The following is a 27284-nucleotide window of genomic DNA, read 5'->3' on the forward strand; positions in this document are numbered from 1 at the left end:
AGGATCTCGGACCGAGCTCAGCCCGTCGCAGGGATTCGAACCACTGACCCCAGCGCCACCTGCGTTCCCTGTTCTACTAAGCTAGGGATGTTAAAAAACGGTTATCTGGAGCTCAGTACTGCAAAAACAAAGCTCGACCTGCTGTTTACCCGCCTGTAAAAGGTAAAGGTCCCCCTGCAGCCATTAAAGGCACGGAGCCCACCTGTCTCAATTTTAAAGCAAAGCTTGACCTGTTTGTTTTCCCGCCTGTTGTGCAGCAGAGAGTCTGTCCCAGTTTTAAACAAAGCCGTACCTGTTGGTTTTCTGCCTGCTGTGCATCCTTTAAGTTGCACTCTTTTTTAAAAAAAAAATGACCAAATCTTAATGGCTCAGTTGGTTAGAGCGCGTGCGTCTAATCAAACTGAACAGAAGCTTCCCCCCCAAAAAAAAACCCCACCCCAAAGCAAAGAGCTTTCCTTGCCCTGTGGTCTCTCGTCTCTCAGCAGCGCCTGCAACTGCGAGGTAGCAGCCAGCAGGGGGCTGCAAATCCTCGGTGCGCTCCTGCCGGCGAAGCTGGGGAAGAGAGAGAGAAAGCACACTGCGGGCTGATGGGAAAGTGGTGGTGTCAGAGAGCCAGGAAGGGTGTGCCTGTCGGAGGCAGGAAGAAACAAGCCGCCTTGGAGATTCAGCTGCAGCGGGCGAGCGGGTGAGTGAGTAAGAAGGGGGCGCCGATTTGCAAAGCGGGTGCGAGGCTGGCAAGAACCCACACGCTCCCTCGTGCATTGGGATTTCGCATTCACCCTTTGCAATCTTTTTTTTTTTTAAAAGCATGCATGTATATATCTATAATAACGGCCGTGGCCCTGCTGGCCTTGTTGTTGTTTTTTTGGAGAGCACCTCCTGCCCTCCCCATCCACCCCCCACCCCCCCGGTCCTGCATATCTCGCCTCAACCCACTAGTCCTCACCGTGCTCCCGCCTTAGGAAAGCTTCAAAAGCGCCCCAGCGCAGTGTGCAACAGCAGTCCGATTAATTACACCTTTTCAAGGGAAATAAATAACACAGCCGCACCCGGAGCGAATGCACAGCCCGAGGCGACCTTTGGAAGCATTTACTAAACAAGTGTGGTCTGTTTTTTTGGGAAGCGGGGAAATGCTAGGATTCTTGCATGTAGCATGAATTGAGAAGCTGTCGAAGGCCAGTGTGTGTGTGTGGTTCTCCTGTAATGCGTTGTTGTGTAGCTGGGGCTGCCCGGAAACTGGATCAAAGGACAGCTGTGCTGATTTCACTGTCCGATCCAGTTCAGCTCAATTCAAGGTGCTGGCGATTTCTGCGCATTGCAAGGGGGTTGGGCTAGATGACCTCGGGGGCTCCCTTCCACCTCTGCCATCCTATAATTCTGTGATTCTTTTCAAAGCCCTACAGGGCAGGTGTGTGTGCCCGTATGGGATTGCCGCTCCCATTATCCCTGACCCCCTGGCCCATGCGGACAGTCCCAGCAGCGTCAGCTTCCCCATACAACATCCCTTGGCGGTGTAGTGGTTAGACTAGGACCTGGCAGACCAGGGTTCAAGACCCCACTCAGCTCACTGGTTGACTGGGAGCCAGTCACCCTCTGCCTGCCCAACCTACCTTGCAGGGTTGTTGTGGGGATAAAGTGGGGGGGGGTGTACACCGTCTTGAGCGAGCTCTTTGGAGAACACGTGGAATATAAATGCAACAGGAACAGCTTGGGGCCAGAGTAGTCTGGCTGCCTACTCCATACATTTAACGCACACCTCCCTTGCACTCGCCCAAAGAATCCTGTGGGCTGTTGTTTGCCCCACAGAGAGCTATAATTCCCAGCCCCCTTAGCAAACTACAGTTCCCAGGATTACTATTAGTTTTTTGGCAGGGTGTGTGTGCGCGCGCACGCTTTAGACATATGTTGTACGAAGCCTCTGCCTCCCTATCAGCCTGCCCAGACACCCTCCCCAAAAAGCATGATCAGATGGCCTCCTGATCAAGCAAATGTTCAAAGAGTTGCCCGGGGATCTCCATGCAAACCCGACCTCTCCTTGCAGGCATTCCTGCACTCCCAAGTCTCCAGCTGTACCGTATTCCTCTGCTTGCAGCTTTTTTTTGAGATGCGCCCATAGAAGTCTTGCTTTTCCGGGCTTCCTGCCCGAAAAGGATTAACCTTTTCCACGTCAGGAAGCCTCTGTAGGCCCCACCGCAACTCCCAGGAGGCGCAGAAGATTTTGGGACGTGTCCTTGAGTACAAAAGTCAACCCACGAGGCTGTGGTGGTCTCAGGCCTGCTGGGCTTCACCATTGCCCCATGGAAGCCAAAAAGTCCCCCCCCCCAAAAACAACAACAACAACCGCCCAGCACTCACCTGTGGCTGCACAATTCTGGTTCCTTCCAGGTCTACATGGAACAATGCCACTCAAGGGCAGCTGTACTGCCTCTCTTTATTTAACAGTGTTTTCCATTTGTTTGTTTGTTTGTGTGCTTGCTTGCTTGCTTGTTTTTACACATTTCACATTGCTGGCTCCAGATTTTGCATGCCCCCCCCCCCGATATAGTTACCTCTGAGAGCAATGGAACATTGGCAAGTCCCAGGGCAACTTGCTGTGTTGTGTTCAAGGCTCCAATTGCAACCGCTGTTCCAGGTTGTGGGTGACAGAATAAACCGTTCTGGAGGTTTTTAGACAACAAGGAAGCAAAACCGTTACCAAACAGCCCCGCAGCTCTCAGAAACCGTTGAAAAGGGATCACACGATCCGATCCAAATCATGGTCTACCCAGATCACATTGGTCCAGTCTCCTAGGAGTGCGAGTCCCATTAGTGAATTCAGCCATTTCTGAATTGAGGAGTATCGAATACACCTCTAATGAATCTATAAGTCCCTGTTGCAACAACTTTAAAAGCCACCTTTGGTCTGATCCAGCCTTTGGTGTGATCCATCTTGGCAATTCTTGCGATGCTGTCTTTAAAGCTGAGCTTAAATTAAGCCAAGCCTTAACTTTCATTTTGGCCTTCACTGCACACTCATTTTCCCCTGGGACAAAATTGTATTCAGTTTATTTCCAGGCCCAATTTAAGCTGAGTGGGCAAGTTGGTACATTTGGGAGGCCAGAAAGCAGCATAATGGAGGAGAGCTGAATGGCGGGTCTCCATGGAAATAATCCATGTTTCTTTTTCCTTTCTAGACCCCCCCAGGCTTCAGGATGTTCTTTACCTGTGGCCCCAATGAGGCCATGGTTGTCTCAGGTGAGTTCTACACTTCCTCTTCCTCCCTCTTACCACAGAGGTGGGTACGCCTGGGACCTGCAACAAAATGTTGCAGCGTGGAACATGCCTCTTCAGTGTCCCAGCCGTGGGCTTCTTTCAGGATATACTATTCCTGTCCCTCCTATAATCATTATCACATGGTGGTTGAGGACACTCAACCTTTGGTGAAGAGGTTTTTTTGGGAATTTCTTGTCTCCTTGGATTTCTTTTCCCTACTTGATTTCTTTTCTATTCCTGCTCTATGTGGGCTTCCTTGAGCTTATAACAGCCTTTTAAAATGATTTATTCACAGCCTTTTAATTGAGTTAATCTGGTTATATTCTGCTGCTCCGATTAGATTTTGATTTCTTTTCAGTACTCTTTTGTTTTGTACGCTGGCCTTTAAGAGTTCAGATTGAGGGCAGGGTATTAAATAAGACAAAATGCTGCATGAGGAAGGTTAGCAGGCAGCGTGTGTCTGCATTTAGGTCTCTTTCTCTGTTCTTTTAAACCGTATTCTTTCCCACTGGTGAAGGTAATATATTATAGTAGGTCCCGCTATTATATTATTTCATGCCACCCCAATCTCTGAGCAGTACGAGTCTCGCTTTAAGGCCGAGGGAGCCGGCATTTGTCCACAGACAGCTTTCCGGGTCATGTGGCCAGCATGACTAAGCCGCTTCTGGTGCAATGGAACACCACGACGGAAGCCAGAGCGCATGGAAACGCTGTTTACCTTCCCACCGCAGCGGCACCGATTTATCTACTTGCACTGGTGTGCTTTTGAACTGCTAGTTTGGCAGGAGCAGGGACCGAGCAACAGGAGCTCACCCTGTCGCGGGGATTCGAACCGCCGACCTTCTGATCGGCAAGCCCTAGGCTCTGTGGTTTAACCCACAGCGCCACCTGCGTCCCTTTACAGAAGGTACCGTATTTCAAAACAGGCTGTAGTTCTGCCCTTCCATCCATTCACACCAGAATCATTTTGGGGCTTGGGTCCCCCGTCCCCCCCCCCCCCCGCTTCCATTTTTCCAACCACCCTGCTTAGGGTTTTCCAGGGAATCCTATTGTGCAGTTTTCATTTTCCTTTGCAGTTTTCATTTGCTGCTTGACAGTGGAACTCTCTCCCTCGGGAGGCTGTGGACTCTCCTTCCTTGGAGGTTTTTAAGCAGAGCTTGGACAGCCCTCTGTCATGAATGCTTTAGCTGAGATTCCTGCATTGCAGGGGGTTGGACTAGATGACCCTCGAGGTCCCTTCCATCTCTACAATTCTATGATTCTCTCTCTCTCGCCTCCTCCTCCTCTCTTCCCCTGATCATTAACAAGCAGGGTTGTTGTTTTCTTGGAAGTACAGTGGTACCTTGGTTCTCAAATTTCATCTGTTCCAGAACTCCGTTCCAAAACCAAAGCATTCCAAACCAAGGCACCCTTTCCCATAGAAAGTGATGCAAAAGTGATTAACTGGTTCCAAACTTTTAAAAACAACCCTTAAAACAGCAAGTTAACATGAATTTTATTATCTAACAAGACCATTGATCCAAAAGCGAAAGCAATAATCAATGTACTGCAGTCACGCAATCAATCAGTCGGTAGCTGAATTGGGTTCCACACAGTCCCAGTCACCAAAACAAATAAAAGCCTCAAAAACAAAAACGCAAAATAAGTAGCAAAACCAGACAGACCTGAGCGTTGTTGGGTTTATATTCCTCTCACAGGACTGTGTTTATACATTCCAGCAGAGATTGTTGGAATCATGAGAGCGGATGTTTGCTGGAAGTGTGGCACTCAAATCAGAAGCGTAACACTCCAAATGGAGCACATTCAACTTCCGAAAAAAGTTCGCGAACCAGAACACACACTTCCAGCTTTGCAGTGTTTGAGTACCAAGGCGTTTGAGAACCAAGGTACCACTATAGGAGGCCCCTTTACGTCAGTGATTTTGGTGTGTTGCATTAAGGTGCATCAATTCAACCTTTTTCCCTCAGGTTTCTGCCGCAGTCCCCCTGTCATGATAGCTGGAGGACGCGTGTTTGTGTTGCCATGTATTCAGCAGATCCAGAGGTGAGTTCTTCTGGGGCAGCACCCCTGGGAGGGACAAGGGGGCTTTGGCAAGGCTGCTGCTAACATGAACATATTCCTGCCCTACCTGGATCTTGAGTCCCTTCTCTGGAGGACACCAGTAAGGCCTCATCTGCTCCATACATTTAAAGCACTACCGTGCGCTAAAAGGTAAAGGACCTCTGGACGGTTAAGTCCAGTCAAAGGCGACTATGGGGTTGCGGCGCTCATCTCGCTTTAAGGCCGAGGGAGCCGGCGTTTGTCCACAGACAGCTTTCCGGGTCATGTGGCCAGCATGACAAAGCCGCTTCTGGTGCAATGGAACACCGCGACGGAAGCCAGAGTGCATGGAAACGCTGTTTACCTTCCCACCGCAGCGGTACCAATTTATCTACTTGCGCTGGTGTGCTTTCGAACTGCTAGATTGGCAGGAGCTGGGACAGAGCAACAGGAGTGCACCCTGTCGCAGGGATTTGAACCACCGACCTTCCAATCAGCAAGAGGCTCAATGGTTTAGACTGCAGCGCCACCCATGCACAAAACCTGGCTGAGTTCAAGTCTCCCCAGTCAGAGTCAGAAAGCTCAAATATTGCAACACAATGGCTTTTGTTTACTCCGCTCCTGCACACTGTAGTTTCTTTCACCAAAAATATGCACTTAGAAACGGCATCTTCTGAGTTTCTGTTGAGGGCTAGAAACAAGCTCTCCTCCACACGCACCCGGCTCAGACAACAACAATTTAAATTCTCAAATCCAAACATCCCTCTGCCTGTTAGATTGTGCACTGAATTCTTGTGCTTAAAAGAGCGCCAGAACAATGAAAACTCCTCCCTGTAAAGAGATGTGTTGTTCAGTTACATCTAAGCCAAGATTTAGATCTAAGCCAAGATTTGGCCTGCCGCCAAGGGATTCTGGGAAGGATGCAGTTTGCATAGAAGAAATGGCAGGAGAGAAGTTGAACAGTCCAACCCACCTCACCGGGTTGTTGTGAGGTGGTTGTACTCAATCCATCCGTCCCTGGTGTCTACAATTGGGGGACAAAACCTGTGAAAGTGAAGGACAGTCAGTTAAAGAGGCCTTTGGATTAAGCAAGGAGTAGAAGTGCCATGTCGTGCCATGTTGGCCGTGCCAGCAATATATATCTGACGGGCAACCTTAGGCCCAGGGATACCGTGTTTCCCCTTTTTTAAGACACCGTCTTATAACTTTTTTCTCTCAAAAAAACACAGGGTGGCTTATTTTCAGTGGGATGTCTTATTTTTTATTATGGTTTTTACTTTACGGTCTCCTCGGCCGGGCCGCTGGCTCGGGTCACTGCTGGGCTCTCTGAGTGCTCGGCGCTGCAGCAGCCGCCAGTTCCACTCACCATTGTCCACAGATACCAGATTCCCATGCCCTGGCCCAAATGGCAAATGCTGCTTATTCAAAGGGTTGTCAGAATTGTGTTTTTATCTTTTGGAAATCCAGCCATTAGGCTAGCTTGTGTCTTAAATTTCAACTTCAGAATGATTTGGCTAGAGACCTGTTCTGAGGAAGGAGAAGGGCATCAGCATAATTTTATGAGCAATTGTTAGATATGTTCACTTACGGGATACTGTATGGGATTGCAGACTTTTGTTTTGAAAAACAATAGCCCTCGAGACAGGGCTGGAAGACAGAGCCAGGGCAGATAGAGCAGAAGCAGTCTGGAAGTATCCCACTGACTGAAAAAGAGCAAGTTTAGAATCTACCAGATCAGAATGCAGCTGCCTACAGAAGGTCAGGTAGCTCTGTAAATTGGAGGTTTTAAAAGACACCCCAGTTGTCACCAGAACTGGGTATCTCAATACAGGAATGCCTGAGCAGGGACCACAGAAATACTGGGCTAGCAAGCCACACTTGGCCCTCGTCAGGGGCAAACTCATCCTTTGAAGCAGACACACTCTGCTGTGGTATGGATGAGTGCCCCCATGGCACTTTCTGCTGGGGAAAACAACAGAGGCTGGAGTGCCGTGAAGCACACTTGTCTGCAGCAAGAGCCTTACAAGCCAAGGGAAAGCATGCGCTTGTTTTGCTCTGGGCGGCGGGATGGCAGGCGTCCTCGGCTGGGTGGAGGCGAGGCCGTTGGCTCCGGCGCTCCGCCCGGCGCTGCTGGGTTCTCCGAGCTGCTGGGCGCTCCGCGCGCTCCAGCAGCCGGTTCAGGGCGGCGGGATGGCGGGCGTCCTTGGCTGGGCGGAGGCGGGGCCGTTGGCTCCGGCGCTCCGCCCGGCGCTGCTGGGTTCTCCGAGCTGCTGGGCGCTCTGCGCACTCCAGCAGCCGGTTCAGGGCGGCGGGATGGCGGGCGTCCTTGGCTGGGCGGAGGCGGGGCCGTTGGCTCCGGCGCTCCGCCCGGCGCTGCTGGGTTCTCCGAGCTGCTGGGCGCTCTGCGCACTCCAGCAGCCGGTTCAGGGCGGCGGGATGGCGGGCGTCCTCGGCTGGGCGGAGGCGAGGCCGTTGGCTCCGGCACTCCGCCCGGCGCTGCTGGGTTCTCCGAGCTGCTGGGCGCTCCGCGCGCTCCAGCAGCCGGTTCAGGGCGGCGGGATGGCGGGCGTCCTCGGCTGGGCGGAGGCGGGGCCGTTGGCTCCGGCGCTCCGCCCGGCGCTGCTGGGTTCTCCGAGCTGCTGGGCGCTCCGCGCGCTCCAGCAGCCGGTTCAGGGTGGCGGGATGGCAGGCTTCCTCGGCCGGGTGGAGGCGAGTCCGCTGGCTCCGGCGCTCCGCTCGGCACTGCTGGATCCTCCAAGCTGCTGGGCGCTCTGTGCACTCCAGCAGCTGGTTCAGCGCCGTGGGATGGCAGGCCTCCTTGGCCGGGTGGAGGTGAGGCCGCTGGCTCCGGCACTCCGCCCGGCGCTCTGAGTTGCTGGGCGCTCCGCGCTCCAGCAGCCAGTTCCGGGCGGCGGGACAGCATGCAGGCCTCACCCTCCTGCTGCTGCCACAGCTGGCGTGCTAGGTCCCGCTGGCTGGCTGGGGCGCTCGGCGGTCTCGCTCCACATGTCATGGGTGTATGTCTTATTTTCGGGGTATGTCTTATGTTTTGCAAAAGCTTAAAAATCCTGCCATGGCTTACTTTATGACTACGTCTTAAAAAAGGGGAAACACGGTAGCCAGGGTGATGTGGTTAGACTACAACTCCCAGAAGCCCCGGCCGGCGTAGCCAATACACAGGGGTTGTGGGAGTTGTAGTCTAGCAACATCTGGAGGTCGCCACCTTGAGTCCCTCTGGCTTGGCCTTCGCAGGAAGGCAGGTCCAGGTCACCACTGAGAAATCCGTGTGTGTATGTGTCTTCTTCTTCTTTATTCACCCTCTCCTTCCCCTTCCCATTGCCTGCAGGATCTCACTGAATACTCTGACCCTGAATGTGAAGAGTGAAAAAGTATACACCCGACACGGAGTCCCCATCTCCGTCACAGGCATTGCGCAGGTAACCATTTCCCAGCATGCTTTGTTTCCCTTTTAATTGGAACATTTCATCTGCTGAGAGGAAGGGGGCCTATGCTGGCAGTGGCCTGGGCTGAATCAAAATGTGGGTGGGCCGCCTTTTCGGGACAGCTCCCTTCTATCTTCATTCTGTCACACACATGCACCATTTTTCCTGCAGGAAACTTGGCCAAGGGCCACATGAAATTCAGCCGAGGGCCGCAGGTTGCCCACCCCTGTTCTGTAGGAAAAGGCCATTTCTGATTTCCTCCATTGGAACAATTTTATATTCCTCTTATAATAATAATAATTTATTATTTCTACCCCGCCCATCTGGCTTGGTTCTGCCCCCACCCCCACCCCCTGCAGGGGATCAGTTTAATTTCCTTTCTCTTCCTCCTCTTTCCAAAACTTGCCTCAGCTCTTTCCCCGGCCCTCACAATATTGCCCGGGGAGGGGGGGGATTCGAAGTTTAGCATTACAGCCTGGGACCCAAATACTTGCAAAACCGCACTTCTTCCACATCAGCCTGCAGTCTGTATTTTAAGAACTGTGTTGCTTTCTGGGGGTTTTTTCATTTGCCTTTGTTGCAAACCAGCCTGTGGCTTGCGAAAGGGCACAGTGTATAATCATCTAAATAAATGCTAGGGCATGACGCCGGCCTTGTGCTGATGTTTGCTGAATTAAATTTCCTCCAGCTTAATGGCTAGCAAAAAGCAAGATGTGCTGGGCTACAGAAGCTCCCTGCATGCAGTAATTCCAGAAACGGCTCTTCCTCTTAAAGGGAAAATGTCTCCAGTCTGACAATTACCTAAAACAGGATGTGAGAATTGTTAGGAAACTTAAGGAGGGGGTGTCTTCCTTTCTCTTTGCTTTCTTCTCTTTCCGCCCCACCCCCAACATAGGTGAAGATTCAGGGACAGAACAAGGAGATGCTGTCAGCTGCTTGCCAGATGTTCCTGGGCAAATCTGAGCTCGAGATTGCCCAGATTGCTTTGGAGACCCTAGAGGGGCACCAGAGAGCCATCATGGCCCACATGACCGTAGAGGTGAGTTCTGCCAGAATATGTTCAATCTTTGCTGCCCTCTGCTGGAAGGGATGAGTTTGGGTCACTGTGTATACATCATGCTGCCCCCTGCTGGGAAATGTGTGGCGTTACCTGCATCAAGAAGAAGAAGAAGAGGAGTTTGGATTTGATATCCCACTTTATCACTACCCGAAGGAGTCTCAAAGAAGCTAACATTCCCCTTTCCCTTCCTCCCCCACAACAAACACTCTGTGAGGTGAGTGAGGCTGAGAGACTTCAAAGAAGTGTGACTAGCCCAAGGGCACCCAGCAGCTGCATGTGGAGGAGCGGAGACGCGAACCCTGTTCCCCAGATTACGAGTCCACCGCTCTTAACCACTACACCACACTGGCTTAGGTGCCCTTGTTCCAGCCATGTAGATGGGACTTTATCTTCATTCCCCCAACCTGGTGGGGCTTTGGGACTACATCTACCACAATGCCCAACCAGCATGGCCATCAATGATAAGGAAGCCTGCTTTAAGAGTTCCCAGGTGTCTCATAGAATTGCAGAGTTGGAAGGGATCCCCGAGGGTCCTCTAGTCCAACCCCCTGCAATGCAGGAATCTCAACTATAGCATCCATAACAGATGGCCATCCAACCTCTGCTCAGAAACCTCCAAGGAAGGAGAGTCCACCACCTCCCGATGGAGTCTGTTCCACTGCGGAACAGTTCTCACTGTTCTAAACATCAGAAAGTTCTTCCTGATGTTTCGTCGGAATCCCTTTTCTTGTAACTTGAACCCGTTGGTTCAGGTCCTCTCCTCCAGAGCGGGACAAAACAAGCTCGCTCCATTCCCCGCCATGTAACAGCCCTTTAGATACTCTGCAGAAGCAACTGCTTTTGTAATACTACTACTACTAATAATAATAATAACGATGATGTTTTTATTTGTATGCCGCCCTCCCCGGCCAAGACCGGGCTCAGAGCGGCTAACATCATAAAAACAACACAACATGCATAAAAATAGACATCAGTTAATTAAAATACATCTTAAAATTAATTCAGACAAGTTAAAATCTGGGCAGGTGGCAATTATCAGGTTGGAATTGCGAGTGGTTGTAGGAAGTGACCAAGTCCTGGAAATCTGAAATAAATGGACCCTGTTGGGGTGGAAAGGTGGGCAAGTCTAGGACTCGATTCCTGTTCCTGACTGCTTTCCCTCTCCGGGTATAATACAGGTGGAACTCGTCGAAAAGTGCATTTATTTCAGTAATGCAACTTATTATTTTTTCTTTTTCTTTTAAGTTTTACAAATGCTTTCTTTTGGAAATTCCACAGTAATAAAACAAATAGCTACAATAATAAAAAATAAACAAAAATAAGCATCGCTATTACATTCCATTAATTACATTCCATTTATAATTGACCCACCTAACGACAAACAATTACAATTACCACAAATAAAGGCTTGACAGATCTTGCTTTGCATGTCATGCATCTATCTCATACAGTCATACCTCGGTTTAAGTACGCCTCGGTTTGAGTATTTTCAGTTTAAGTACTCAGCGGACCTGTCTGGAACGGATTAATCCACTTTCCATTATTTTCAATGGGAAAGTTCGCTTCAGGTTAAGTACACTTCAGTTTAAGTACAGAATTGTGTTTGTAAACCGAGGTACCACTGTATATTGGTTTCACCTTTTAAGTTGCATTACTGAAATAAATGCACTTTTTGACGATATTCTAATTTTCCGAGTTTCACCTGTACCCTCTGCTGTCTCTGTTCACCCATCAGGAAATATACAAGGACCGGAAGAAGTTCTCCGAGCAGGTCTTCAAAGTTGCCTCCTCTGACCTGGTCAACATGGGGATCAGTGTGGTCAGCTACACCCTCAAAGACATACACGACGACCAGGTAAGAAAACAGGAAGCTGCCTTGTACCAAGTCTGATCACTGGTCCATCCAGAGCTCAGTATAGTCTCTGCTTTGAAAGCAGCAACTTTCCAGAGTTTCAGGTAGAATTCTTCCCCAGCCCTACCTGGAGATGCCAGGGATTGAACCTGGGAATTTCTGCATGCTAGGTAGACACTCTACCTCTGAGCTTTGGCCTCTTCCGCATGAAGGTAACAGCTCTCTCTCCCACTGTTTTGTCCCTCTAGGAACTAGCTTTAGGTATATCAATATAATTTCAGGGGCTTTGGTCCCTTTCCATAAAGTGACTGGGGTTAGAATTCCATTGGCAAAAGTCAATCTATATATACAAAAATGTAAAAACCGTGAAACTGCATTCTACACTTTTCTCCGTAACCGCTTGACCGATCGCCCTGAAATTTTGACACAACGATCCAGGCCACTCCCCGAGCGTTGTTGTGGGGGGGGGCAATAGAGGGCAGGGATACGTAATGGGTCATAACACGGGGGGGCACAGGGATGAAACCTGCCCTCTCCACAGTATCTCGCCTCGACTCAGGGGGACTCTGAGGCTCTGGGGTATCTGAAGGGGGGCTATTACCCTCCATTTCACAGACTAACGCACAGCAACGCGTGCAGGGCCAGCTAGTAAGTAATAAAAACCTTAACATATTACTTTAGTTAGTGAATATGGAACGTTTCCTAATGCTATAACACACCAACGCAGAACGAGAGAAGAGAGGATTTATATGGTGCACTAAAATGGTACTTTTCCCGATATCCACTTCCTCAGAGGCACTGGTGAAACAAAGCAATGCTCTCTGTTTCCTCTGTGCTTTGTTGAGAAATGTTACTTTGTTTTGTTTTATTTATTCTTATTATATATATAATCCTGTCCTTCCTCCCAAAGGAGCCCAGGGTGGCACCCAGGGAGTGTTAGAAACTGAGATATGAAAGCTAGGAGCTAAATGGAACCTTAAATCTGGTTATGGGCACAGCAACGGAATGTCTAGGCACTCTTTTTTATAACAAGAATACAAAGCTTAAAAATGAATGAACTGCAGTTAGAATATTATGTTCTTTTTTTCACATGGTCTAGTCCTTCCCCTGCTTACCGCCCTAATATTCTTAAGAGGGTCTCTTCTCCAGGCTTCAGAGAGTAGCTGGAAGTGGGGAGGCAGAAAAAAATCCTTCTTTCCATCCATTCTGTAGATTTAATTGGAAATCTTAGGCACAGAGCTCAGAAACTGCTCACGCGGATGAAATTCCCTGTCGCAAAATATGCCTGGAGCAATGGGAGAATTCGAACGCTGCACCCAGGGTTTTGCTGGGTGTTCCTTCTTGTTATTCTTACATACCAGGATGAAAATGGCATTTAAAAAAAAAAGTTCAAGTGGTAATCAGTATATTGCAAATTCCAGCGTCAAATACACCTTGGTATATTTGCACTTCTTGGCCATAATATTAACCCCTTCTCTTGGGCCAACTGTAGGATTATCTTCACTCTCTGGGGAAAGCTCGGACTGCTCAGGTGCAGAAGGATGCCAGGATTGGAGAAGCCGAAGCGAAGAGGGATGCTGGCATCAAGGTGAGCTCTGGGACCAGGCCCTTAGAGTGAACCGGCCTCTCCTGCTAATCTTGGTCTTTTAGGATTTTCTCTATTTACTCTGGAGATGCCCACCAGAAAGTAGGAAAGCGGCTCTGTAAGATTGGCTCTATCTCATGCGCTGTGGAATGCCCTTCCCCCTTGCCATATGTGAACCACCACCTGTTAGCTGCTTCAGACATCTTGTGAAGCCTTTGGGTGGGATTTTCCTCTCCCATCCCCAGAGAAAAATTCCAGGGGTGTACAGTGAAAGGAGATGGGAGGAAAGCCTCTGCCCAGTATTCTAGGAGCGTCTCCACCCCCACCGTTAAGAGCGGACGCGGAGGTCCAGCTCTGAGGGCCTTCTGGCAGTTCCCTCACTGCGAGAAGTGAGGTTACAGGGAACCAGGCGGAGGGCCTTCTCAGTGGTGGCACCCTCCCTGTGGAATGCCTTCCCATCAGATGTCAAGGAGATAAACAACTATCTGACTTTTAGAAGACATCTGAAGGCAGCCATGTTTACGGAAGTTTTTAACGCTTCATTATTTATTGCTTATTATTATTATTATTATTATTATTATTATTATTATTACTAATAATATTCTGTTGGGAGCTGCCCAGATTGAGGTTGAATCCTGACGAGAAAGAAGTACAGTTTTGGGGGGATGGGGCCTGTGGGTGTGGAGGACTCCCTAGTCCTGAATGGGGTAACTGTGCCCCTGAAGGACCAGGTGCGCAGCCTGGGAGTCATTTTGGACTCCCAGCTGTCCATGGAGGCGCAGGTCAACTCTGTGTCCAGGGCGGCTGTCTACCAGCTCCATCTGGTAGAGACCCTACCTGCCCACGGACCTGTCTCGCCGGAGTGGTGCATGCTCTGGTTATCTCCCACTTGGACTACTGCAATGTGCTCTACGTGGGGCTACCTTTAAAGGTGACCCGGAAACTACAACTAATCCAGAATGTGGCAGCTAGACTAGTGACTGGGAGTGGCCGCCGACACCATATAACACTGGTCTTGAAAGACCTACATTGGCTACCAGTACGTTTCCAAGCACAATTCAAATTGTTGGTGCTGACCTTTAAGGCCCAGTATACCTGAAGGAGCATCTCCACCCCCATCTTTCAGCCTGGACACTGAGGTTCAGCTCTGAGGGCCTTCTGGCAGTTCCCTCACTGCGAGAAGTGAAGCTACAGGGAAGCAGGCAGAGGGCCTTCTCAGTGGTGGCGCCCGCCCTGTGGGATGCCCTCCCATCAGAAGTCAAGGAGATAAACAGCTTTTGATAGCTGAAGGACTATTGATATCTGAAGGACTATTGTATTTTAATCTTCTGTTGGAAGCCTCCCAGAGTGGCTGGGGAAACCCAGCCAGATGAGCAGGGTATAAATATTATTATTATTATTATTATTATTATTATTATTATTATTATTATTACTACTACAGTACTTTTAGAAAACATTAGAAGGTAGCCGTGTTTAGGGAAGTTTTCAATGCTTGATGTTTTACTATTTTTTTATGCTGTAAGCTGCCCAGAGTGGCTGGGGAAACCCAGCCAGATGGGCAGGGTTTAAAGAATAAGATCCTTATTCTTATTACCCCATTGCGCAAGCAGAAGTCCTTCCTCAGGGCTCCTTATGTGAATTCTGCCCATATTTTTTCCTCTGGGTATTCCCTAACTCATAAGATTATTCCCTTTTATTTCTGAATTCCCATTTTTATAATGCTGGTGTGTCTCCCCCGTCCCCGTCCCCCCCCCCATCTCCTGCTTTATTGCTTCAGTGTTATTTTTGGATACTGCTTCAGCAATTTTTAAAAACACTAAGCGCTTTAGAAACACTTTTAAGTAAATTGCTAGAGAAGTGTCACCCCTCATTGCCGTTCCCAGCCGCTGTGGGGGAGCTGAGATATTTTGCAAAGGCCCTCCTCCAACGCTATGCTACTCTCTCTCTCTCTCTCTCTCTCTCTCTCACACACACACACACACACACACACACACACCAATGACTCACCTAAACAAGTACAGTTCTACCTTGGTTCTCAAACTTAATCCGTTCCAGGAGTTGGTTTGACTCCCGAAACCATTTCAAAACCAAGGCACGGCCTCCAATTGGCTGCAGGAACTTCCTGCACTCAAGCGGAAGCTACGTCACATGTTCGGTTCCCGAAAAGCATTTGGTTTGCAAACCGGAACACTTATTTCCGGGTTTGCGGCGTTCGGGAGCCAAAACGTATGAGTACCAAGGTGTTCGAGAATCAAGGTATGACTCTATGTGTGTTTCAAAATGTGGGTTGGCCATATGGCACTTGCGCTACATGTTGAAATGTGCAGCTGTTTGGAGCTTGGGAGTTTTCAAATGGTGCAAATAGGAGAGTGGGAAAGAGGGCTGAGATCTCCTGCTTGGTGATGTTGTGAGGGATCATCGCAAGAACTTTTCTCTCATCGCTATTCCCATTGGGAATTCGCCACCTGAGGCATCTCTCTTCCAGGTCAGCATTTTCCCAAGGTGGGCCTCACCCCCATTTAAAAGTTTCCTAGCATTTTATTTGCTGTTATTGTTTTGTTAAAGGTGAGCCATTCCCCCCCCCCCCCGGGCTGGTGTTACCTTTCCAGCCGTCTTTTGGGGAAAAATCCAGTTGCCTCTTTCTGTTGCCAAACCATCTAACCCCGTGCAAGTGGAGGGTCCGAAACTGATCATTAAACCTGGATCATGTGCTCTGTCCCTGAGCTGTCGCCCCTGTTTCCGCCTGCAGGAAGCAAAGGCCAAACAAGAGAAATTGTCTGCTCAGTACTTGAGTGAAACAGAAATGGCCAAAGCCCAGCGGGACTACGAGCTGAAGAAGGCCACGTACGATTACGAGGTGAACACGCGGAAAGCAGAGTCCGACCTGGCCTATCAGCTCCAGGTGAGGCAAGCTTTAGTTATGGAAGGTGGTGGGCAGAGGAACGGGAAATAAGTCACAGGAGCAGGGTGGATAAAAATCAATGATTTTTAAATATATATGGTATATATATATTTAAAATTTGGGTTTTTTAAATTTAAATCGGATTTTTTTATTTATTTTTAAATCAGATTTTTAAAATAAAATGCTTTTGGAGAGAAAATCTTTCTATTTAAGTTACATTATAGTCCAAAGGCTATTCATCAGGAAATAAGGATTTGTTTTAAGTTTTTCATGTGTGCTAAAACTTGTCTCTTTTTTTTTGTTTAACCACATCAGTTAACAAACATAGATACATAGGCTATAATGTTATTGTTTTAGTTGAATAAATGGTTTAAATTGTTATTAAGGAAATGATTGTTTTTCTCCCTCCAATAAAGCACGACATAAAAGTTGTCCAAATATAAACAGTTAACTTATTAAACCTTACAACTATAAAAAGTACTCTGAAAATTTATAATTCCAAAAATGAAACCTTCATCTGGTTGTAAATATTAAGATTATACCAGCAAGAGTGAGTCTTTTTGTGAAAAAAAAGAGATTGAAATCGAGTCTTACTGACTAGTGATTTAAATCGATTTGATTTAAATCAAATCCACCTTGCACAGGAGTATTGCTGGCCGCTTTCTGGAACTTCACCCCCCTGGAGGTGTAGAGATCTGGTCAGCCTACAGAGATACTTTGCCTGAGAATAGTTGATTGCCTTGTACTTTTAATTAATCTTACGTAGCTAGAAACCCACTTCCTCTACTGCAGGGGCCGGGAACCTCAGTGGGAGTGTGGCCCTCCAGGCCCCTCTGTCTGGCCCCTAAGACTCCGCCTCCTCCCCAGTCCACACCCTTTCCCTTCAGACCCCGGCCCTGCTCCATCCTTCCTTAAGTTATTTTGCCTGTCTGGAATGAGTCCTTGAACTGTGACTCAGTGCCTCTCGCCCGCCTGCATAGAGAGATGTACCGTATTTGCTCAAGTCTAATACACCATCAAATCTAATGTGCGCCTCAATTTTCAGAACCTTGAAACCTTGAAAAAAGTATTTGCTGGTGAATGTAAATGTGCCATCAAATCTAATGCTTACCTTTTTTTTGGCCAAATTATGTTGCGAAAATTAAGGTGCTTGTTAGATTTGTGTAAATACGGTACAGTCGTACCTTGGAAGTCGAACGGAATCCGTTCTGGATGTCTGTTTGACGTCCAGAACATTCAGAAACCAAAGCGTGGCTTCTGATTGGCTGTAGGAAGCTCCTGCAGCCAATCGGAATCCGCGGAAGCCTCATCAGACTTTCGGGTTCCAAAGAACCTTCGCAAACTGGAACACTCACTTCTGGGTTTGCAGCGTTCGGGAGGCAAAACATTCGACTTGCAAGGCCTTCAGGATCCAAGGTACGAGTGTGTGTGTGTGTGTGTGTGCGCGCGCGCTTGACTTTTTGCATGGCTGGAATGTAGCCTGCTATCAAGAGGTAAGAGTCACATGTGTTGTTTGCCTCTGGCCCCGCCCACTATGGGAATGTGGCCCTCGCAAGGCTGCTCACAAAGCAGTGTGGCCCCTGGATTGAAAAAGGCTGCCCGCCCCTTCTCTGCTGAATGATCCCCCAAATCTCAACATTTTCCTTTGCCGAGAAAGATCCTGCCTAAATGCCCTTTTCCTTGCCTTCCATTTGTTCTGTTTTTGTAGGAATGTTATCGGCGCAGCTTCTTCTTTAGGTTTGTGATGTTTGTCACTGAAAATATACATAATTAACAGTTAGTGAAAACAATCCATTTTTTAAAGTTGATATTTATTCAGAGATACCGTTCACAGAAATACATACCCATTACAAAATATCTCTTAATAATATACTGAGATAAAACAGCAAAGTCAGAAGGGAGAAAACGCAAGAAAAAGAGAGCTCTAAAGAAGGAGAAAGCAAGAGAGAAGGAAAAGAAAGAAAGAGGAGAATTTTTTTCAAGCTGGCTTGTTTCCACCAAATGTAGTTAAGAGTAACCACTTCCTCTTGTCTCGCTGCTCCCCCCCCCCCCCCCTGGGAAAACCACACTCTAGTGCTCAGTCGGAGCAAACAGCAACTGGGGTTTTCTCCAGATTGCAATTTACTCCAATTTAAAGCTAAAGAGCAGGTTTTCCCTGGTGAAGGTGCGGGACCAGGAGAAAACAGCTTGGAGCCACGTCTAGAAAACGTAGGTCAAGCAGAAAACTGCTCAGACAATCCTGGGAGAAGCAGTATGGTTCAACCTCTGAACTTGTCCTCACATCCACACCAGGTGAAGGGAGTACACTAGCCCAAGGGTCACTCTTGGCATGCTAAACGGTAGTTTCCTGCTACATCTCAGCCAGCCCGCTGCCGGTTCCTGCCTTGACCTGTTCAGATTCCAAGGCACTGCCTGCTTGACCAAACCTCGCCAGCTGCTCCCTGACCCCAAGCCTCTCCCTCCTGTGTCTCTTCCATGCTCTGCAGGTAGCCAAGACGAAGCAGAAGATCGAGGAGGAGAAGATGCAGGTGCTGGTAGTGGAGCGAGCCCAGCAGATTCAGATACAGGAGCAGGAGATGATCCGTAAGGAGCGCGAGCTGGAGGCGAAGGTCAAGAAGCCCGCCGAGGCAGAGCGCTTCCGGCTGGAGAAACTGGCGGAAGCTGAGAGGTACGGGCAGCGTTCGCAGGCCCAAAGGAGGGTTCCCGGGAGTAGTTGGGCGCAGGGATACCAAAGGAGGATTGTTGAAACCACCACATTGACTTCCAGTACGTTTCCAATTCAAAGTGTTGGCGCTGACCTTTAAAGCCCTAAACGGCCTCGGCCCAGTATACCCGAAGGAGCGTCTCCACCTCCATCGTCCAGCCCGGACACTGAGGTCCAGCTCCGAGGGTCTTCTGGCAGTTCCCTCCTTGCGAGAAGTGAGGTTACAGGGAACCAGCCAGAGGGCCTTCTTGGTAGTGGCGCCCGCCCTGTGGAACGCCCTCTGTTCAGATGTCAAGGAAATAAACAACAATCTGACTTTTAGAAGACATCTGAAGGCAGCCCTGTTTAGGGCAGCGTTTCTCAACCGCTGTTCCGCGGCACACTAGTGTGCCGCGAGACGCTGGCTGGTGTGCCGCGACGTGCCGCGATGAGAAGGGCGATTTGCATTGTCACGCGCCTGGCGGCCACCAATACACAGCACTGACCCGCCGGAAAGCAATATTTCTCCTCCTCTTTCCCAAAGCTCAGTGCAAACGAGCCTGGCGGCCGCCAATATACAACAATGACCCGCCGGAAAGCAATATTTGGCAAGTGTTTCTTACAGTCATAATTATAATATAGGGTGGCACAGAGTTAAATTTTTTAACTTTTTTAATGGTGGTGTGCCTCGTGATTTTTTTCACGGAACAAGTGTGCCGTGGCCCAAAAAAGGTTGAGAAACACTGGTTTAGGGAAGCTTTTAATGTTTTATGTTTTTAATATTCTGTTGGGAGCTGCCCAGAGTGGCTGGGGAGACCCTGCCAGATGGGTAGGGTATTAATTAATTAATTAATCAATTAATTAATTTATTACTTATACCCTGCCCATCTGACTGGGTTTCCCCAGCCACACTGGGCGGCTTCCAACAGGAGATTAAAAATACATTAAAACATCAGCCAATAAAAACTTCCCTAAACAGGGCTGCCTTCAGATGACTTCTAAATGTCAGGTACGTAGTTGTTTTTCTCTTTGACATCTGATGGGAGGGCATTCCACAGGGCGGGCGCCACTACTGACAAGGCCCTCTGCCTGGTTCCCTGTAACTTACTTACTTATTTTATTTATTTATTTATTAGAAAGCTGTAGAGCAAATCAGCCTACAAGGTCTCCCAACCTTTGCAGATGCAGGATGGACGCTGCAGCAAGGAGATAGTTTGCCCAACCAAATGTTTGTATACTCTTTCTACACAAAGCACTTTGGCCAGGGCATCAGTTTGGCCCAGGTGAGGGCATAAGTGGCAAATGCCCAAATTTTACAGATAGCTCCCCTTTTCTCGGCTCAGAGCCCAGCACTCCAGTCCCCCAGATAAGCGTAACATCAAAGCAACCCAATTAGACTATATGGGAATATAATAATTTATGAGCTCATTTCTGCAGCGACTACCAATCTATTGATGGTACGCAGTTTGTTTCCCACTCACTTGCGAGAACGAAGAGCTCACGGTTACTATGACTACCAATTAATTGTGGGGTTATCTTGACTACCAAAATGTGCTTCCGGAACAGTTCATCTTGAGTTCAACACAGGGCGTGCCCCATCTTTTCCTGTGCAAAGGCAGCCAGAGCTGCTGCTTCTGTTTTTGCCAGACGCTAAAACAGGTGCAGAAGCCCCCCGGAGATATAGATGGCACTGAATGGTATCATTTACACGGATATAATGCATATTTTTCATTTCCATGGGAGGAAGTCGGTATTGCGCTACAGCGATCGTTCTGTCAGAGCAAGCTTTCCAGCTTCCCCTTCTGCTCCTTCCTCTGCCTGCTGTTCTGGGGGTTTTTCCTGACCCTTCCCAGGTCACCTTTGTTGGGGGTACAGGGTGGAAATCTGCCACACTGCGCTCGTGGGAACCTTTGCCCTGGCTTGGGCTAGCTGGGCTCCTTAGCGCATTGTATTATTTATCTAATGATATTCTAATGATATTAAAAGAGCAGTATTCAACAATTACAAAACACACAGTGAAAATGTACAGCTCAGTAGCTGTCATTTACAAATGTGTATCAGTATTTGTATACGTATAAACTTGGGTGTGTGTGTGTTTTGTGTGTAAAAAGCCCCCTCAGAATTATTTTTTTAAAAAATCTTTAAATATTAATTTACAGCCTAGTCACAATTCAGAGCAGGGAGAACTGCTTTTCTCCCCACTGTACCTGTTCCCACCCCCAAACAAGCAACCTGTTCTTTTTCCTGAGATTTGTAATTACTTTTTTGCCAGATTACACACAAAACACAAAAAATCCTTACATGCATGTGCACACACACAGTTCTGTACAGAATAGATAGATGATAGATAGATAGATAGATAGATATTGATATTTAGGTATGGTATGCTGATATGCTATAAACCATCCTTTGGATGAAGGGTGGTATACAGATTAATAGTAACAACAACAACAACAACAACAACACTTTGTGTGTGCTCAGAGTGTGACACTTCTACCGTTCCCATGTAATGGGCAGCCTGACACCCTGAGCTCGCTATATCCTCAATCCTCCTGGTTTTGACCTCCGTTTTGTGAAGCAAAAAGGTTGCGGATAATACCCCCTTATTTTTGGCTGTTGGGAGCACGGGGCAGCGATGAAGACCCTCCTTCTTTCTTCTCCGACAGGACACAGCTGATCATGCAGGCGGAGGCTGAAGCAGAGGCCATCCGGGTGAGTGTGTGTCCCCATCCCCCCGCGTTGTGGGAGGAACGTTTCCGGGCAGGAGGGATGGAAGCCAACTCACGGTCCCTTTTGCTCCTCGTCTTCAGGTGAAGGGTGAGGCTGAGGCCTTCGCTATCGAGGCCAAGGCCCGGGCTGATGCCGAGCAGATGTCTAAGAAGGCAGAGGCCTTCCAGCAGTACCAGGAAGTAGCCATGGTTGACATGCTTCTGGAGAAGATCCCGGAGGTGAGTCCCTGCTCTCTCAATAAGTGGACGCTATACCTCAAACAAATACGGGAGGTGTTGGAAATGGCAGCAGGATAGAGAGCAAACTGGTCCAGGGAGTGGTTTTAGTTACCTGTTTGCCGTTTCTTGTATAATTCCGTTTTTTATAATTCCTTCTGGTAAAAAATAGAAATTGCTGACCAGTTATTTGGGCCATGTTTATACATCCTTCTGATGTGTGCGTGTGCGTGTGTGTGTGTGTGTGTGTGTGTGTGTGTGTATTAAACTGCTGACCAATCAGATGTTCTTAGCCAGTCTTTTTTTATTATTATCTGTTAATCAACTAAATGTTGCAGCGTTCTAGAACTTAGATGTTTGTTTTTGTTCTTGGTTCTGTTCAGATGCTAACGATTCTGGCAGAGCTGTCCAGTTTTGTGCCAGTTACCGGATTCTCTGCCAAATATGAGAGAGAGAGAGAGAGAGAGAGAAAGAAAGAAAGAAAGAGAAAGTAAAAGATATACTGTATATTCCTGCGTATAAGACTACAGTGGTGCCTCGCTAGACGAAATTAATTCGTTCCACGGGTCTTTTCTTATAGCGAAAAATTTGTCTAGCGAATCCCATAGGAATGCACTGAATTTTTTTCGACTTTTTTCCCCCCGTAGGAACGCATTAATTGAATTTCAATGCATTCCTATGGGAAACCGCGATTCGCTAGATGAATTTTTCGTAAAACGCATTCGTCTAGCGAGGCAAGCTCCGCTCGAAAAATCCTTTCGTTAAGCGGAAATTTCGTTAAGCAGGGTATTCGTTAAGCGAGGCACCACTGTACTTTTAAACCCAGGGAAATCTTCTCAAAAGTCGGGGGTTGTCTTATACGCCGGGTTGTATTTCTTATGCGGCGAGTATATCCCAAACTCTATATTTTAACTGAAAAAGTTGGGGGTCGTCTTATGTGCCCAGTCGTCTTATACGCCGGAATATACGGTGTGTGTGTGTGTGTGTGTGTGTGTGTGTACAGAAAGAGATACACACATGTAAGTGTGCATATAGTCATACCTTGGAAGTTGAACGGAATCCGTTCCAGAAGTCCGTTCGACTTCCAAAACGTTTGCAAACCAAATTGTGGCTCCCGATTGGCTACAGGAAGCTCCTGCAGCCAATCGGAAGCCGCGGAATCCCCATTGGACGTTCAGGTTCCAAAAGAACGTTCACAAACCGGAACAATCACTTCTGGGTTTGCGGCATTTGGGAGCCAAAACGTCCGAGTTCCAAGGCGTTCGGGATCCATGGTACGACTGTATTCTACTGTTTCCTTCTGCCGACAGATGGCCGACGAGATCAGCAAGCCCCTGACTTCGGTGAAGAAGATCACCATGGTATCGAGCGGACCTGGGGACATGGGGGCTGCCAAGATAACGGGGGAGGTGCTTGAAATCATGAGCAGGCTGCCTGACACCGTGGAGAAACTCACTGGCGTTAGCATCTCTCAGGTACCAAGCCAGAGCTGTTAGGTTCTTAACAGGGGAGGCTGGTTCCCCAACCTCCTGAGACCGGAAGGTAGAAGGCAGGGTGGCAGAGTAGGTGGAGCCAGAGCCAATGGTGGGTGGAGCCAACAGTGGGCGGAGCCAACTACTTTTGGTTTTGTTCCCCATTCTCCTCCCTCCCTGCTGAATTCTACCTAGGCAACGCTGAGGAGGAGAATGCTGACAGCCAAAGCACCTCTTGGGCAGATTGTAAGTGGGGAGGCAGGCAGGTGGCTGAGCTTGGTGGGGTAGTGCCCCATTTGCCCTAATGGACCAGCCTCCACTCATTCTTAGATGAGGGCAGGGGGGAGAGAATATTTAATCTGGTGCCTTGGTCCATTTCTAGCTGCAGCGGGAAGGCGTTTTGAAGCACGAGTAAGGAGCTATCCCTGCCCCTTTTCTCCCCAGCACCCCTCCCTCCCATTCCCCCAGCAAGGGGAACCAGGGAGCCATATTCTGCGGAAGAAGATAGTGGGGATGGGAGTTTTTGAATCGCAGCTCCTTGGTTATCCAAGGAGAGAGCGGAATTTGAGGAACCCCGGGTGCTTTTTCTTAACTCCCCGTTTTTCTATGGCTTACTCTGTCGCACTTTGTCTTTTCCGTCTTTCCAGCAGATGAATCAGCAGAAGCCAAGACGGATGAACTGAATGCGGAAGACTTGCGGAGGGGGAGGGAGAGGGGGAAATCCTTCCTGAACATGACCCTCATCATCTGTATGTGTCCACATATAGAAAGTTCTTTCCCCATCCTGAGCCCTCCTGTAATCGCCAAACCTTTAATGGACTGAACTGTTGCATGTTGGCCAACAATCCTTGAAACTGCTGAGGTCTGTCACCCTGCTGTCTCCCAGTGTCAACCCCAATGTTACCTTTGTAAGCACCCTGGCACCCATTATCACTTGTCACGCCATGCTTCTTTTGCTCTCGTTTCCCCACCAACTGCACCGCTGACGCCACTTCCTTGCTTTGTTGCCTGAGCTCGTCGGGTCAATGTGTACCTCCTGCTAGTGACCTTTCTTGGAGAATTTAAGGAAGGGTCTGCTTCTGGAATTACTGGGGAGGCAGCAAAGAGGAATCTGGGAGGAAGGGGAATCCAAGGCCTGCCCTTTAGAGGTTGGTTGGTTGCTGGATGCTTTGCGAACAAGGTGTTTCGAGTTTATGTAGGGTGGGTCCAGTGGATGTTCTAAGGAACTGCCTTCTGCGAGTGGAGACGTTTTAGAGGGTCAGTTCTACGCCATTGGGCATGGACACAGTTCTTGCTAGCTCCATAGACCTAAAACCACTTATATTTTCCTGTGTATGTATGCCCATGCTAATTCAACCCTTTCTCCCTTTGTGCCATAGTACTTGGGCATGGCTGAGATTCCCCCCACTTGGCAAAATTCAAATAATCTTGCTCCCTTTTGTTGTTGCTTTTATACTTTTTTAAAACACACACACACACACACTATCTCGTTTTTTCAAGGGTTTGCATGTGTTTACAGCCGCTCTGCACTAAGCCACAGGTATATGAAGTCAAAGGCACATTCCGCACTACTTTTGGCATGGTGGGCAGGTGGCCAAACGCTGTTCTGGTAGGTGCGTATTAATGAATGCGTATTTATTTCCCCTCCCCCCCCTTTAAAATCAACATCTGGTTGTGCCTTATATCTGTGTTAGCTTCAGGAACAAGCCGACGTTGCCACCAGTCCTGTGACTGGAATAGGAGGTGGGTGCATGTATGGGCTTGTGGGATACACAATCAAGATGACAGGTGCTGCTGTCCTTTTACTAGTGTGGATTCTGAGCCAAGATTATGGCACTTGCCGAAACCTGGCTGTGGCTTTGGCCTAGCCTTTCCCCTTGACATGCTAGGTTTCTGCACGCAGGGAGCTTTCCTGAAGGAGAGCATTCCAAGTGCAGTGGGACATGGGGACCCTGCGCCACACGGTTCGCCTCTTACGTTCAGATCTGCCTTGGCAATCCTTGCCGTGAGGTGGGTTGGCCCTCTGAGGAAAGCTGTCAAAACAGAGACAATCGGCTCTTGCTTCATTCAGAATGGGTAACCCTAATAAAAGACCATTTAACGAGCGCACCCACCCACTTTTCTGCTGCCAGACTCCGGTCTTGTCCTTACATTTCAGCTGTTTTGAGCCATGTCTGAGCTTCCCAGAGTGAGCTGTGAGTAGCCAGACTTCACTGTGTCGCTTTTTGCCCTCTTCCCTCGTGCTGCAAATCATGTTCGCTTGCATGCTGCTCACTCCTGAGATGGAAGCACGCTTGATTGTGGATGGAGCACCCTTGACCCTGTACCTAACAGAGAAGCCGCTTGGTTGTGCCTGCCCCAACTCTTGCCCTGCTTGCTGTGTAGTAAGGCCTCAGCACCGTGCCTTGTCTAACTCTTTGCCAAGGAGAAAGAGTTGCCCCATCGTCCTTTCTGCTACCAAGATCCTCCGCTTATAATAAAAGCCAAGATTACTGCCTGTGTCTGCCTCTCTCTCTCTCTCTCTCTCTCTGTGTGTGTGTGTTTAGCCCACACTAAACACACCCCTCCCTGCCTTCTTCCCCCTCCCTGCCTTCCAAAACTAAAAATGTCCGCCAGTGTCAATAGCACCTCAAAATGTATCCAGCAGTCTCTCTTTCCCAGCCCATCTTACTGAAAAACTTTTAGTCTGCCTCCCCAAAATGCTTTTGTTTTTCTCGCTCATCTGGCTTTTCACCCTCCCTCTGGCTGGAGGAGGGGGGAAACTAAGGGTGTGTCATCTCCAACTCTCTCATAAGAACCTTGTGCCATTTATTACTAATTAACTGGAGAGAAGACGTCCCCCTGGCAACTTTGCCACTGACTTCTAGGAAATAGTTGCAGCCCTTCTGGCTCCATTAGCTGCAGTTCAATGTGGCAAGTGGGCAATTGATTAGCACTGCTTTGGGACCCTGCTGCCATGCCAGGACTGCTAGCTCTGGGCAAGGTGGCCTGGGAGAGATGCCTGCACTGAAATTCTGGTTTAAGATCAGCACACTTAATTGGCAACAATGAACTCGTAACTAAATTCTAAAAAGGCTTGGAAGAGCAGGTGTTTCCCAGCAAGCCTGAAGTGACAGCTGGTGTGTTGTGGTTAGAGTGCCAAGACGAGGACCTGGGAGATCAAAGCTCACTGGGTGACCTTGGGACAATCACTGCCTCTCAGTCTAACCTACCCCACAGTTGAAAGAGGAGGGGAAAGACCATGAACGCCACCTTGAGCTCCTGGGAAGAAAGGTGGGATATAAATGAAATAAATACATAAAGCTCCGTTTTTGTCTCTTAACTCCTGGTTAGCTTTCTTCGTTTGTGCAGCCTAACAAAAAGCCACTTTGCTGCTGCTGCCGCCATTATTATTATTGTTGATTTATTTCAATTTGATTCATCTATTTGTATGCTACACTTCAAAGAAAACTCTGCCGAATGGACAACTGCTATGCCACTTTTTTTTATAAAAAAAACCATACTAAAACAGTTGCGAATGATGTCAATAAGTAAACCCATTAATTAATCTCAAGTTTTTGCACACAAAAAGCCACCCATGCTGTTTAGATGCAGATCACCCTACCAGCAGACCCTGATCTGCTCACCCCTGCCATGTTGGCTGGGGTGAGAAATGTAGGCAGGCCTATTTTTGTCCAGCTGCCTTTTCATCCTGCTTTTCCTTCCGCCGCTAACCCCGAGTGTGTCTATTGTCAATTGTCTTCCTGGAAGCAGCAGGAGCAGCTGCAAAGGTCAGCACCAGCCACGTCTGGCCTCCAATCACGCTGATCTTTACTTGATGGAGCTGTGCTCCTCTCAGCGGGATTATGCGATGGTTTGGCCGGAGCTGAGCGTGCGACTGTGTGACTACAGTCCAGTGATTTAGACGCCAGCTGGAAGGAGCTGGCGGTTTCACAGCAGGCCTGTTGGGAGGAACGTGACAAGTGTGGTTTCGGTCAAGAACAGCAGGGAACAAAGCGGCTCCTTCGCTTTTGGACTCCGAGCCACAACCAGTGTGCATGGGCGCTGCCA

The 27284-nt window shown here is 48.6% G+C and overlaps 1 protein-coding gene across 2 annotated transcripts; it reads left to right on the top strand.

The window, feature by feature from the left end:
* Positions 1–584: 584 nt before the first annotated feature.
* Positions 585–27284, top strand: FLOT1 (flotillin 1). 2 transcript variants are annotated; one of them, XM_035107777.2, is made up of 13 exons: positions 585–685; positions 3174–3234; positions 5220–5295; positions 8639–8729; positions 9631–9774; positions 11531–11650; positions 13140–13235; positions 15982–16134; positions 18621–18802; positions 21484–21529; positions 21628–21765; positions 23073–23237; positions 23882–27284. In XM_035107777.2, the coding sequence occupies exons 2-13, from the start codon at positions 3192–3194 to the stop codon at positions 23915–23917; spliced, it is 1290 nt and encodes a 429-aa protein (XP_034963668.1). In that variant the 5' UTR covers positions 585–685; positions 3174–3191; the 3' UTR covers positions 23918–27284. The 2 variants fall into 2 exon arrangements, with proteins under 2 accessions (XP_034963668.1, XP_034963669.1); XM_035107778.2 differs by having other exon boundaries at positions 597–685; positions 23885–27284.

This window comes from Zootoca vivipara, chromosome 2 (assembly GCF_963506605.1).
Source record: "Zootoca vivipara chromosome 2, rZooViv1.1, whole genome shotgun sequence".
NCBI lineage: Eukaryota > Metazoa > Chordata > Lepidosauria > Squamata > Lacertidae > Zootoca > Zootoca vivipara.